We start from the raw sequence: 14,331 nt of genomic DNA on the forward strand, positions 1-14,331 counted from the left end.
TGGCCCAAGCCCACCTCGTCTAAGGGGACGGGGGAGATGGCCCCTATGGTTCGCAGCCTGTCCAGAGTCTGCTGCACCGCTATCCGCTTGAGGTCGGAGCCACGGGGGAGAAAATGAACCTTGCCCGCGGAGGGCGGACAAATTCCAAGGCGTAGCCATGCTTTATGGTATCCAGAACCCAATGGTCCGCGGTGATCCGTGCCCACTCCTCGAAAAAATTTGTCAGCCGGCCCCCGATTCTGGGAGCGGAGGAGTGGGCGAGGTTGGCATCATTGGGGTGGACTTCGGAGGGGGGTTCCCCGACCCCGCCCCTCGTGGGCCTGCGGCCACAAAAGGAGTGCGACCAAGACTGCGGTCGGGAGACGGAAGTCCGAGGCCCCGCTGGTCTGTAGTGTCGCTGAGCCCTGGTCCGAGACGAAGCAAAAGCCCTGGAAGGCCGGTATCTGTCTTCGGGGAGACAATGAACTGTGTTTTCCCCCAGGGACTTGATAATCTGATCCAAATCATCCCCGAAGAGGAATTTGCCCCGAAACGGTAGCGAGCCAAGACTCGACTTTGAGGAGGTATCCGCTGCCCAGTTACGGAGCCACAGCAGGCGTCGCGCCGCCACCACTGAAACCATGGATCTAGCCACTCGGAAGAGGTCGTACAAGGCATCCGCCCAGTATGCAACGGCAGCCTCTAGCCGATCCGCCTGGGCAGCTTCTTCAGGGGGCAGGTCTCGAGAGGTGAGAAGTTGTTGCACCCAGCGAAGGCTAGCCCGCTGAGCGAGAGAGCTGCACATCACCGCCCGCATTCCCAGGCCGGAAACCTCAAAAACTCGTTTGAGAAAAACTTCCAACTTGCGGTCCTGAGTATCACGAAGAGCTGCTCCGCCCGTCACCGGAATAGTTGTCCTCTTCGTGACTGCAGACACCGCGGAATCCACCTTTGGGAACTTAATGAGGTCCAAGAAATCTTCGGGAAGAGGGTACAACTTCTCCATTGCCCGACTGACCTTCAGTGAAGCTTCCGGAGTATCCCATTCCCCAATCAGAAGCTGCAGAAAAGACTCATGAACGGGAAAGGCCCGGGCCCGTGGTCAAAGTGCCGCCAGGACTGGATCCCCTTTCTTAGAGGATGTGACGACGGCCGGCGCCACTGGCGCTGGAGGGTCCGGCGGAGGGTCCAGATCCAACTCAAGGAGGATCTGAGGAATAAGATCGTTGAGCTCGTCCCTCTGAAATATGCGAAGCGCACAAGGCTCGTCCCCCTCCGGCTGGCCGTCCGGCTGTCCCGGTCCCAATTCTGGATCTGGGGGATCGTCCCCCAGGACTGGAATCGCATCCCCGGCCCCAGGCGCTAGATGGACTTGGGCTGGGCCTGGAGGGGCCCCCACACCCGAACCCACCGGATCAGGGGGAGCCTGTGGCATAACAGAGAGTCGCAGGATCTTTGCGGGGAGAGGCCCCACGGGAATCCCTCCAGGAACCGCCAAGGATTGCAAGTAAGCAGAGTGCATCAATAAAATAAACTCCGGGGAAAACCCCGGCCTATTCGGGGGGACCCCGTGGGGAGAGTCTTCCGGAGTCTCCGGTGCCTGCAAGTCCGGTCCCGGCGGTAAAATCGGTGGGGAGAGCTCCCTAGGATTCACTTCCCCCTGCTCTGACTGAGCAAGCACTGCGCGCTGAGGAGGAAAAATGGCCGCCACTCCCGCCAAAAAGTGGGACATGGCCGGCCCGCGCCGCCCGGGCAAGTCTGAAGAAAAAGTTGAAACAGGGAGGGACTGCGAGGTGCCTTCCCCCCCGGGAAGACATCGCGCGCAGATTCCCTCCCTAGAGATGCTGCGAACCAGGCTCGCCGCAGGCCGAGCAGCGCTCGGCTCGCGGCATCGCTCTGCCAAAATATCAAAACAAGCCTCGGGGGGGGGGGGGGGCCCCGAAGGAATCTGAGCTGCCACGGGGGGGGGGGCCCTGGTGGCCCGAACAACCCGCCGTTACAAGGTCTCCAAAAGTGTCGCGGGGGGCCCGTATGGCCGACACTACCCGCTCAGGAGGGTCCTCCCTCCCAGCCCAGGAACCCTCGAGCAAACTCGAGTCGGGCCGCAGGGGAAAAACAGTCGTGGAGAGGCCGACCCCACCGGCTTCCACGAGGCACCGCTGAGAAGAGCTGCAATAAAAAGCTGGCAACACAGGACGAAAAAGCTGCGAGGAAACAAAACACACAGTAAACTTACCCCCGGCGGGAGCCCAAAGTGAAAGAGAAAAGAGGCAGAGAAGAAGCAACGCCTCCCTAAAAATTAAGGGGTTTTTTTTTTTTTTTTTCCAATTACCAAAACTTGATCCAAAATAGCCAAGAGAATTTAAAGAAGAAGAAAAAGACACAGAGAGGAGAAATTCCTGTCAAACTGGGGAAGCACAGATTCCCCTGCTCTCATCTGCTGAAGTCAGAAGATACTGAACTCCTGCAGAGGGGGTGCTGGTATATATGGTTATGCCCCCTCGAAGTCTGTTCTGACTCCATCTGCTGGACTGGGGACATAACCCACCGTCTGGACTGATCCTGGTAAGTACAGGGAACAGAGGCACATTCCTGTTGCAGGGAGATGCAAAGAGATCTACTTCCGGAATATCCAATTCGCTACCCCCCAGTCCAAAGACCACTCATGGGGTCCTTAAGGCTCAACTCAGCCTATCGCCACCATGTACTCCATTGTGGCCAGGTACTTAGCCATGAGTACCATCCAGTGGCACAGGACCCACAACTAGATGCAGACTGCTTCCTGACACAGGGGGTGAGATCCTGTGTTGGACAGCTGATCTCCGAAAGCACATGGTGCGTACCTAATCGCCTGAAGGTCCAGGAAATTGATTTGACAAGAACTTTCCTGAGCAGACCAAAGACTATGGATACCAAGGCCATCTACATGAACTCCCCACTCCAGGATAGATGTATCCATTGTTAGGACAATTTGACTGGAGGCTTCAAAATGAGATTCCCTGTTCCAGATTGGAAAGTGCCCGCCCCCCAGGACAATAAGTCTCAGAGATGGGGTGAATCAGATGCAATCCTGGAGGCTCCGAGTGTCTCAGTGCCACTGTGACATCAGGGTCCATTAGACTTATGCATGAGTAACATGTATAGTTGTGGCTATATGGTCCAACAGCCTCAACAGGTGCCAGGCTGGCACCTGCTGGCTCTGTTGAATCTCTGCCACAATGGACACCACAATGCCAGGAGTCTGGCAAGGGAGAAAGGCCTTGGCCTGAGCCGTGTCTAGCAGGGCTCCTATGAAGTCCAAATGAGGTGAAGAGCTGAGATGGGACTTTGTGTAGAGAACAATCCTTAGTGACTCCAACACCTGAATGGTCAAGGACATGGACCTGACAGCCCCTGCCTAAGACATGCTCTTGACCAGCCAATCATCTAGATATGGGAAGACATGCACTCCTAGTCTGCAGATGTGCACCGCCACCACAGCCAGGCATTTTGTGAACATCTGCAGAGCAGACGCGAGTCCAAATGGCAACAACCAGTACTGGAAGTGTTCCCACAACAAATCTGAGATAATTCCTGTGATCAGGGAAGATCTCGATATGGGTGTATGCATCCTTTATGTCGAGGGAGCATAGCCAGTCCTTTTTGCAAGAGGGGGATCAAGGTGTCCAGGGAAACCATCTTGAGCTTTTCTCTTTTTAGAAACTTGTTCAAGGCCCTCAGGTCTAGGATGGGATGAGTCCTGCTGTTCTCTTTGGAATCAGGAAGTACCTGGAGTAGAATCGTTGCCCTTGTGGTACAGACTCTATCGCTCTGGCCATTAAGGAAGACAGCTCTTCTTTTAGTACCTCCTGATGTGCTACCAGCACCCAATATGGGTATGAAGGGCAATTTGGGGGGACACCCAATAGATTTAATTGGGTATTCTTGGCAGATAGAAGAGTGACTGGTCGAGGTTACACTGGGCCACTGGTTTGCAAAGAACCAAAGCCTGACCCTAACCTGAACATCTCTCACCTCAGGTACAGGCAACTGGCTTCCGTTCCCTGCAGCCCAGTCAAAACCCTGTCCCCGGAGTTGCCCGAGGAGGCAGCTGGGCTTTGGGTGCTCTGCTGCCTGGGTCGGCCACAGAAGCCCTGATTGTGTTGATGGGAGTGAGGAAGTGAAGTATAGTACTTCCTTTGTCAAAAGAAAGACTTCCTTGGCCCCAGTCTCAATGGTAGGGGGGGGGGGGGGGGGAACAACAGCTTGACACCAGCATAATTTTTTTTTTTAATAGGCCCCCTCCAAGGGTGGCTGGGGAGGGGGGGTCTATGCAGATCTCTGGGGTTCCCCCCCCCCCAACTGTTGGTTTGGGGTGGGGCAAGGGAGAGGGAGAACAGTTCTCAGTATAGAGGCCCCCACAGTCCCAGGGCCACCTTCATGCTTTGTTCAGGAGTTCTTTCACTGCCATGGTATTTTGCTTGTCACCCACTCTCTCCCCCGAGAAGGAAAAATTTCACTGGATTCATTAAGTAACAAGGTCTTCTACTGCAACCTAGTGAATGGCCCCCCCCAAGTTTTCAACAGATAGTATAAACCTTCAAGGACTCAAAATCAAACTTAACTAGAGGATTAAACAACTTTACTTTTAATATCTAAGCAACTTAAGGAATTTTTCAAAAACCTGTGCAGTACTTTCAAATAAAACAAATTAATTTATCTAGATACAGGTACTTTATTTACAAATATTCAGATTAATAGCATTTTGTTACATCAAACAAATAGTACAGCAGTCCAAACAAATCATGTGACACAAACAAAACCTACTGCAACTAAGGAATCTGAAGTCACTGGAACACACTAGCTGGAATCAAATTACCATGTCTACTTTACCCTAATTAGTGATTCTGTCAGCAGGGTCATGGTCCCCCTGGTGGCTTATGTCTTTTTTTTCCCATTTAGCAAAATGTCTAACCTGATCTTGACCTGCTCTACCAATCTATTTAAAAATAACACTAAACAGACAAACAAGGGACTGCACATTTCTGTTTTGGCTCTTCAATTAATATCAACTGCTCAATAGTTCAGTACCACAGTTTGCTTAAATGTGGTTCATAAGTTTAGTGTCCATAGCAGGGATTTTAACACTACTTTGAATTTTAACACTGCAGGTGGGTTTTGTGTTTTAAGTTGCTTTTGTGTAATTTCTTCCTTGACCATTTCATTATAAGACGGACTTATGTTGCAAGTTGGATGTTTTGGTAATTGTCCTAGTATGAAAAATGGATGCTCTGCAGTGTCAAACCTAAAGCACATTTAAAATATTTATATAGACAGCTGACTATAGCTTGAAAACAACTTTTAGAAAGGAAACCACCATTTTGCCCAGCACGATCATGTGTGTCCTTTATGTCACTACTGTATGGCATAAGAAGCTCAAGAATTATAATGCTCCTTTTATAAATTAGAATACATACTCCCTTGTAGTGTTAAAATGCACAGCTCTTAATAAAAATCCCTGAACAGCAGCCTTGCAGTTCTGCTTATCCAGTTTCAAATGGAACCACTTGAAGTATGCACTATAAAAGCATAAAAGATGCAACAAACAGCCTCTATACAATGTAAGGCAGAAAATGCAGCTCAATAAATGCCATATGTTTACAAAAGAAGCATGTTAGCACACTGCTGATTGCACAAGAATAGGGTTTATAAACAGCATAGAATTTAACAGTGCAAAGATGGAACAGACATTGTATCAGAAACTCAACCGAGAAAAGAAAGTCCAAGTACTTTGTAAACCGCAGTTACATCTATTGTGCTAAATGGGGGCAAGGAGGGGGGTCAGAGTCCATACTGTACAAAGTGATTTTCTTCTATACTAATGCCAATCAATTTATTTTCTTCATTAAAATCATATGCACACAATGTATTTAAATGTTAGCTCAGTTCCTTCAAACTTTATACATATTTACGTGGTTATTAAATGAGGGATAAAATGACAAAAACCCCACTAAGTAAAGCTATTAAGCTCAAGGGAAAAATACATGAATTGTTTTCCCTGTAGAAAGTTAAGACGGAAGTAAATGTGTACTTCTACAAAAGAAACAGGAAAATATATTTTACCTTCCCAACAAAAACCCCAGCATAGTTATAGATCCTTTTAACAGCGTATAAACATTACTTGCTATGGACAGATTTTAGGTAACAGTTACAGCATGGGGAAAGGACTGAAGTTGCCATAAAAATTAAACCATAAAAGACAGCCCTGCAAAAGTGTAAAATCAGGAAGGTCCACCATCAGTGCTCATTTTTTAAACCATGGATTGGTGACATCTATCACAAGGACAATTAAGAAAACTTCTAGATTTACCATGCAGGAGAGGGTCTCTTTATTACTCTAGTTGCCATTGATAACCTGATTATATCTATAGTCATTTAGCAGTTTAGTACTGGTGTTAAACTGTTGTCTCAGCAGTTTTATTTTTTAATTTAAACCCAGTAAGATGTACAGAAGACAGCGAGGCAGTAAAAAGTACTGCTTCAACAGGGGCTGAAAGGTCAGAAGTAAAGCAGTGGGGTGGAGTCACTAGCAGCCACAGCCTTCTCTCTGAGGCTGTGGCTCGCTGGTTAGTCGTCCTCCCTGTGGAGCTGAGGGTTTGTGCTGTACACCAGACTCTGCAGCATTCAGATCCAAGCTTCCGTCTTGGATATTCTGGTAGATTTTCTTGGCAGCCTCCAGGAACGCATCCCTCCACATTTTCACCTCTAAAGAAAATTATATAGAAATAAATCTACACTTCTCTAAGCTTTACCTTTGCAGATACTACCAAGCTAACTATGCAACAATGACAAATGCAATTTAAAAAAAAAAAAAAAAAAAAAAAAAAAAAAGGAGTATAGAGGAACAGATTATCCGTTTTTTTTCTCTCACTGGAAGCAATACTATATTTTCAAAAGCAACACAAAAAGGAGGGGGAAATATTAACAATTATAGCCACAAACTCAATGTTGAGTTATAAGGCACTAAAAATAAACAGCTGAGACAAGACAGCTTTACTCCTTTAGAAGGTTTTTTATGTGGAAGAATTCTGAAGACATTAAACGCTAAAGCTTTTATTGTGGGCTTCAGAGCAAGGTGATAAAAACTATAGATCAGGGGTAGAGGCAGCTCTGGTCCTGAAAGTGCCACAAACAGGTCTGGTTTTCAGGACATCCACAATGAATATGCATGAGATATATTTGCATACAATGGAGAGGTACATACAAATGTATCTCATTCATTGGGATATCCTGAAAATCACACCTGTTGTGGAAATCCAGAGCAGACTTACCTACTTCTGCTATAAATATCAAACAATGGGTAGTCTGCAGCATACTGCCAGATTTGCGAACGATATTATGTAGAATACATGGACCAATGTAATAAGCCATGCTAAGCCTACTGTGGGTTTTTCAGCACCAACACTGCCCAGATATGTAATAAGTGTTTTAGTGCCTAAAAAAATACATGCTAAAAAACCTACAGCAAGCTTGGCACATCTGATGCAAACTGCCAAGTAATAAGCCTTTATTAGCTATTACCCTGCAATGCAAGGAGGCATGCTAGTGGGGAGATTGTCTAGTACATCTCCTTTTACAGAGGGAAATTTAAACGCCTACCTCTGACCAGGTGTTAAACGCTCTGCAATGAAGAGGGCATCAAACCTCTCTCAGGCAGCCGGGCATACCTGACAAATCCCCCCCCCCCCCCCCACCCATTTACAATGAAGTCTGACCCAGCAGTTCAGGTCTGTCCTACCAGCCCCCTATCCCTCCCACCTTAAAATGAAGTTGGCCCAGTCCTCCTTCTGCTCCCATCCCCCTTAAATTTGGGCCATGTGGAACTCCCAAGCTCTCTAAACCCTGGCACTTAATATTCCCTCCTTCACTGTTAGTTGTTAGTGAAAGGAATCCTGACAGGGAAGCAGCCCTTTTACTGACATGTGACAGTACTGAGGGAACTGCCCTGCCGGAGGAGGTAAAGTCTTCCCCAGCAGGGGTTCCCAGGTGGGGAGGGGGGGTTTGAAGGGCTCAGGAGTTCCACATGGCCCGTTTTATTTTTTTAAATTGTGAAGGGAGCTGGGAGAAGGGCAATGACCTAGACCTGGTTGAATTCATTTTAAGGTGAGAGGGAGGGCATTGGAGGACCAACCCCCAGGCTGCTGAGCCAGAGTTCATTTTAACTCGAGAGGAAGGATTTTGGCATGCTGGGGAGGGAGGGAGAAACTTGCCTGGCCAGGCCACGCCACATCAGGCTCACTAGAGAGATCAGAAAACTTCTTTTTTTTTTTTTTTTTAAAGCATAGGTTGGCATACATATGGACCACAAATCAAAAAAAGCATGGTTTTTTTCAGTCCTGGTCTATTTTCATGTAAATAGCTTCCTGTTTCCCATAGGGACTGCTATTTCAATTTCTAACTTTCGCATTTTATTTATTTACAGCAATTAAAATGAAACTTGCACTAAATCTAACTAATTTTAGCGCAGGTTTTATTCATCAGCCTCACAGTGAGTTAGCACTGCAGTAGTTCTATGGTGCTCTCATGTCAAGTCCCTGTCCCTATATCACTGCCCTATAAGTAAATGCAACTCAGATTCATAGAATTTAAAAACGTAAGGTACAGAATAATTAACCAGGCATTATACACCACCCTCAACCAAAATAGCTTTCTCTAGGCCAAGGTCTTTCCACTTCACACGATAGCTGAAGCCTTCATGAAATTAATATCACCACAAAGGCTGAAAAAGGAAAATTGGTTGCCTGCTCATTTTCATTCCTATAGTACCACAGATCAGTCCAGACTCCTGGGTTTTGCCTCCCTTCCAGTAGATGGGAGACTGAGAAATGTACATCTACTGGCACATAACCCAGCAAAGCACCTGCAGTCCTTCGGTATTACTATGTACCCAAGCTAAGACAGGAATCCCTGCAACAAATTTATGCAACTAAATCCCTCCAATGAGCAGGGAAAAAGAGAAAAAACAACTTACAATAGATAATAAAGAAACTTGAAGTGGTCAGAAACCTGTACTATTCTTCAGATAAAGAAAGATCGAGCAGACTTTCCAAATGATCTGTCCTCCACTGGGCGAGACTCTGGACTGATCTGTGATACTACAGGAACAAAAATTAGCAGGTAAAAACCAATTTTCTTTTCCCTGTATGTACCCAGATCATTCCAGACTCCTGGGATGTACCAAAGCTTCCCTAACAGGGTGGGACTGCCAGAATCCTGCTTGAAGTACACTTGCACCGAAATAGTCAACGTCCGAGATCTGGGCGTCCAATCGGTAATGCCTGGCAAAGGTATGCAGAGACGTCCAAGAAGCCACCCTGCAAATCTCCTGCAGCAACACTAGCTGACATTCTGTCCAGGCGGCCGCCTGGGACCGGGTAGAATGAACCCTTAACCCCTCCGGGTAGGACAACCAAGACAAATGTAGGCGGAACCAATGGCTTCTTTCAACCAGTGCACAATCGTGGCTTTAGATGCCTTATGACCCTTTTTCGCACCACTCTATAATACAAAGAGGTGATCTGACAACCTGAAACTGGTAGTGGCCTGTAGATACCTCAACAAAGCCCTTCTGACATCCAGATGCCTTAATTCTGCAGTATGAGGCACACCAACTTCCAGGTTTGGAAAGGCCGGGAGCTCCACAGATTGCCCTAAGTGGAACGCCAAATCCACCTTCGGCAAAAAAGATGGAACTGTTCTCAATGATTCCCCGGAATCTGAGATACGTAAGAAAGGCTCCCTGCATGACGAAGCTTGAATTCAGATATTCTTTCTAGCTGAACAAATTGCAACCAAGAACACTACCTTTAAAGTGAGATCCTTTATGGTAGCCCTCTTAAGAGGCTCAAACAGCACTGCACATATGCTCGAGGACCAAATTAAGGTCCCATGACTGACACACCAAATAAACAGGAGGCCGTAAGTGCTTGACCCCCCCACTGAGAAAACAGGGACATCCAGATGCCCTGCCAGGGGCTTCCCGTAAACCTTTCCTCGAAAACCCCCCAGGGCTGAGACCTGTACTCTCAGGGAACTAAATGACAAGCCTTAGTTAATCCTTTCTGTAGAAGAGTCAAAATCTAGGCCACTGATGCCCGCTGAGAATTAATCTTCTGATCAGAGCACCAAGACTCAAAAACTCTCCACTTCAAGGAAGTGGAAGTCTTTCAAGCCTGCAATAGCCTAGTGAAACTTCCTCAGGATATCCTCTCTTTCTTAAACGCCTCCTCTCAAAAGCAAGTCGCCTGATCTGAAAATATGGGCCCCTGACGTGGTAGGTTCGGAAGATGCCCCAAAGCGGACCGGTCTCACTGCTAGATTGACCAGATCCACAAGCCAAGGCCTCCAGGGCCACTCTGGAGCTAACCAGATCACCCAGCCCGGACGGATCTCTATTCTCAGTACCTTGCCCACCAGAGGCCATGGCGGAAAGGGAGGACAAGCCCAAGGGGCCCAAGGTATCTTTCCCAGTGCATCTTTCCCTTAGTCGCTTGGCTAAGGGAGATCCAGGGCATAGACTCCCTCTCTGCCCCTTGTGCTTTGGCACTGTGCAGAGTTACCATTAGATCTATATGCAGAATGCCCCACCTGCAGGTAATAAGTCACTGCTTCCTCAGACAACTCCCATTCTCCAGGATCCAAACCGCTGACAGCTGAGAAAATCGGCTTATACTTGTCAGACTCGCAATGTGAGATGCCACTATCAAGGACAGATTCTGTTCCGCCCAAACCATCAACATTTCCCCTTCCTGTGCTACTGCTTGACTCTTGGTACTGCCCTGATGGTTGATAAGAACATAAGAAAATGCCATACTGGGTCAGACCAAGGGTCCATCAAGCCCAGCATCCTGTTTCCAACAGTGGCCAATCCAGGCCATAAGAACCTGGCAAGTACCCAAAAACAGTCTATTCCATGTTACCATTGCTAATGGCAGTGGCTATTCTCCACCATGTGGCATTGTCGGACAGGATCAGAACTGGGCGACTGCACATCAGAGGCAGGAATGCCTGGAGAGCTAGCAGTACTGCTCTAGTCTCCAGAAGATTGATGAACCATAGTGCCTTCTCCAGCGACCATTGTCCTTGGACCAACAGATTGACAAACTGCTCCCCAAGCAGAGAGACTGGCATAGATAGTAACCACTATTCACTGCAGCACCACCAGGTCCATTCCATGGCCCAAATGGTGGGAAAACAGCCACCATGACAGACTGGACCTGGCCGAACTGGTAGGAGGAAATGAAAACTGCTCCGACACCAGATCCCATCATGACAACAATGCTTGCTGAAGAGGTCTCCTCTGAGTAAATGCCCAAGGGTTGAGTTCCAGGTAGATGCCATGGAGCCGAGAACCTGTAAGTAATCCCAGCCCCTAGGGACACGGGCCCTGCAACAGATTCGAAACTTGGGATTAACTTGATCATCCGCCTCTTCTGTAAGAAACATCTTCCCGACGTGGGTATCAAAGCACGTGCCCAGAAAACTCAAGACTTGAGGGTAGCAGGTGGCTCGGAAAAGTTCACTATCCCCCCAATGAAACTCAAGCGGGTGTAACACCAATTCCATCACCTGCCTGCAAAGGTCCTGCGACTTTGCCCGAATCAGCCAATTGTCGAGATACAGTTGCAACCAACAATGCTCTCCTTCCATAGGGCCGCCACCACCACCATAACCTTGGTGAAGGTCTGTGGTGCCATCGCTAAACCGAACGGAAAGGCACAAAATTGAAAAATGCTCTCCCAGGATCATGTACTGTAGGAACCTTCGATGGGTCCAGGCGGATCCCATGTGCAGATACGCCTCCGTCAGATCCAAGGAAGCCAAAAACTCCCCTCTTCGCATCGCCGCAATGACAGAACGCAATGTTTCCATGCGAAACAGGGGAACCTTGAAAGCCTGATTCACTTTTTTCAGGTCGGGAATTGGATGAAACGTCCCTTCAAAATAAATGGAACAACATCCCTTCCCTCGCTTGTGCAGAGGGACAGGAACTATGGCTAACATTCCCAGATGGTAGAGAGTCTGAAGCACTGGCCACTTCTTTTCTGCCAACGCACAGGGAGACATCATAAAGAGACTTCTGAGGGGCCAAGCAAACTTTAAAACGTAACCATGTTCTATCAAGCTTAGAACCCACTGGTCAGACATTATCTTGGCCCACTCTTCATAAAATTGAGTAAGACTACCTCCTATTACAGGGATTGAGGAGGTAGCCCACCTCATTTCATTGTGTAGGCTTAACTCCTCCAGATCCCTGCCGGGTCTATGGGCTCGAAAGGATTGGTTCCAGGCCTGAGACCTCCCCGAGGCTTGCCTTTGGCCATCCACAGGAACTCTGCTTTGCCGAAAACGTCTCTGAGCCAATTTTACGAGGAGTGGGCCAAGATAACATCTGACCAGTGGGTTCTAAGCGTGATAGAACACTGTTACGTTTTAGTTTACTCAGCCCCTCAGAAGTCTGAGCCAGATATAGAGTGTGCACTGGGAAAGATACCTTGGGCCTTTGGGCTTGTCCTCAGGCAACTTGTGCACCTTATTCTCACCCAAGAGTTTAAGCTGCTCCAGATCCTCCCCAAAAAGGAGCTTCCCCCTAAATGGTAAGGCTTCAAGCTGTGCCTTTGAGGAAATGTCCACTGACCAATTCCACAACCAAAAATGTCTCCTGGCCGAGACTGCAGACATCATCGTTCTGGAAGTACAGATGAGATCATATAGGGCGACAGCACCATAAGCGACCACAGCCTCCAGATGCTTCGCCTGCTGAGATTCCAGGGGGAGATAAATCCCTGTCCACTTGCAACTGTTGCATAAAACTACTGCAACCGCTGCCCTTATACCCAGGGCCGACACCTCAAATACTTTAAGGTGCACCTCAGCTTCCTATCCTGCCCATCCTTCAGTGGACAAAACATACTCCCAAGCCCCCTCCCTACCCCGCCAGCACGGGGGAGAGTAATGAGAGGTTGAACGCTACCTGATTCGCTTCACTTTCCCTTAACTTTTTTTTTTTTTTTTTTTTTTAACTTTAAAGTACAGAATATAAAAACAGAAATGGGAACAGTCTTATCTGAAGAAATGGTCCAGGCTTCTCCTGAGCTTCAAGAGGTGAAGGAACTGGACCACCAGCTTTCATCTCCAAAATGGTCCAAACAGCAAGTTGGGTTCTCCAACCCCTGCTCGTCTAACTCTATGACCGGGAGGGATGGTCCCACCAGGACCTGCCAACCTCCTGGGACAGTGCAGAAGGAGAACAGACTCCTAGAAATTTCTCTTCCTTTTCAAATGTTTTAATTTTATTTTTAAGATTCAGAACTGCAGGTTTTGCACCTCCTCTATCTGCTGGAGACAGAGAAATACTGAAGGATTGCAGGTGCTACACCAGTTTGTGTGCCAGTGGCTGTGAAAATTTCAGTCTCCATCTGCTGGAGGGGAGGTAATCTGGGTACATACAGGGAACAGGACACTATTCCAATTATTCTCCATACCATAGCAGACCCATGCTTGATGATTTTCAAGAAATACACAAAGTGCCAATTCTGTAAAATGTGCCAACAGATTACTGAAAAGCACTTGTAAATCAGACATCAATACAATGCTGTCCACTCTGCTTGTCACAAGGTATTCCTACCCTAACTGGTAATCTTGAGACTTGTGATGCTGCAAGATTTCTAACATTACTTCAATGTGTGGTTTTTTCTCTAATGAATCACAAAAGCGCTGCAATGCTGCTACAGTTAACACCTTGGGTACTGAGAGTTTGATTTCTCAGGAGCAAATTCATACTGATATAGTGGACATTAAAAACAAAGTTCTTGACAAGTAGTACTATTTCCCTTACAAATAAATTAAAAGGCTTCTAGATGAACACTTGGAGCTCACTTGAACTCCTGAAAGAAACCTTTTTTCTCACAAATTACACAGTATCCTCTGGGTCGGATTGGTCCAGTTTGGCTCTGATGTCAAATCTCACACAGCATAAACAAATATCAGTGCATGTCGGAATTTGTAACTTCCACATCATCCAGTATACAGGGAAGCTGCTTAAAGAATATTTTAATTCTGAATTAAATGAACAAAAGGAACAGTACAACTTGTCATGAATTCTTTTTGAAATGTTACAGCCTACAGAGAAATCATACACTCCATTATAGTAACAAATATTTGCTCAGCTCAAAATGTAATGGTCATTTTTAACTTATCTCAAAATTAAATTTGTGAACTACAAGGTCTACTTACGTTTTTGCACTGGCTTCAAGGAACAATAAACCTATTAAAAATGCAGACTGTTATAAATTACTCCAAAACATCTATATA

At 47.1% G+C, this 14,331-nt stretch overlaps 1 protein-coding gene across 1 annotated transcript in view; it reads right to left on the reverse strand.

Moving 5' to 3' along the window:
• Nucleotides 1-4,673: 4,673 nt before the first annotated feature.
• Nucleotides 4,674-14,331, reverse strand: part of RAB14 (RAB14, member RAS oncogene family) — a 96,960-nt gene continuing 87,302 nt past the window's right edge. Inside the window, 3 exon segments of the mRNA XM_029612527.1 lie at nt 4,674-6,706; nt 6,708-6,723; nt 14,254-14,284. Coding sequence (XP_029468387.1) covers nt 6,545-6,706; nt 6,708-6,723; nt 14,254-14,284 — 209 coding nt within the window. The 3' untranslated portion in view covers nt 4,674-6,544.

Source organism: Rhinatrema bivittatum, chromosome 8 (assembly GCF_901001135.1).
Source record: "Rhinatrema bivittatum chromosome 8, aRhiBiv1.1, whole genome shotgun sequence".
Classification (NCBI taxonomy): Eukaryota; Metazoa; Chordata; class Amphibia; order Gymnophiona; family Rhinatrematidae; genus Rhinatrema; species Rhinatrema bivittatum.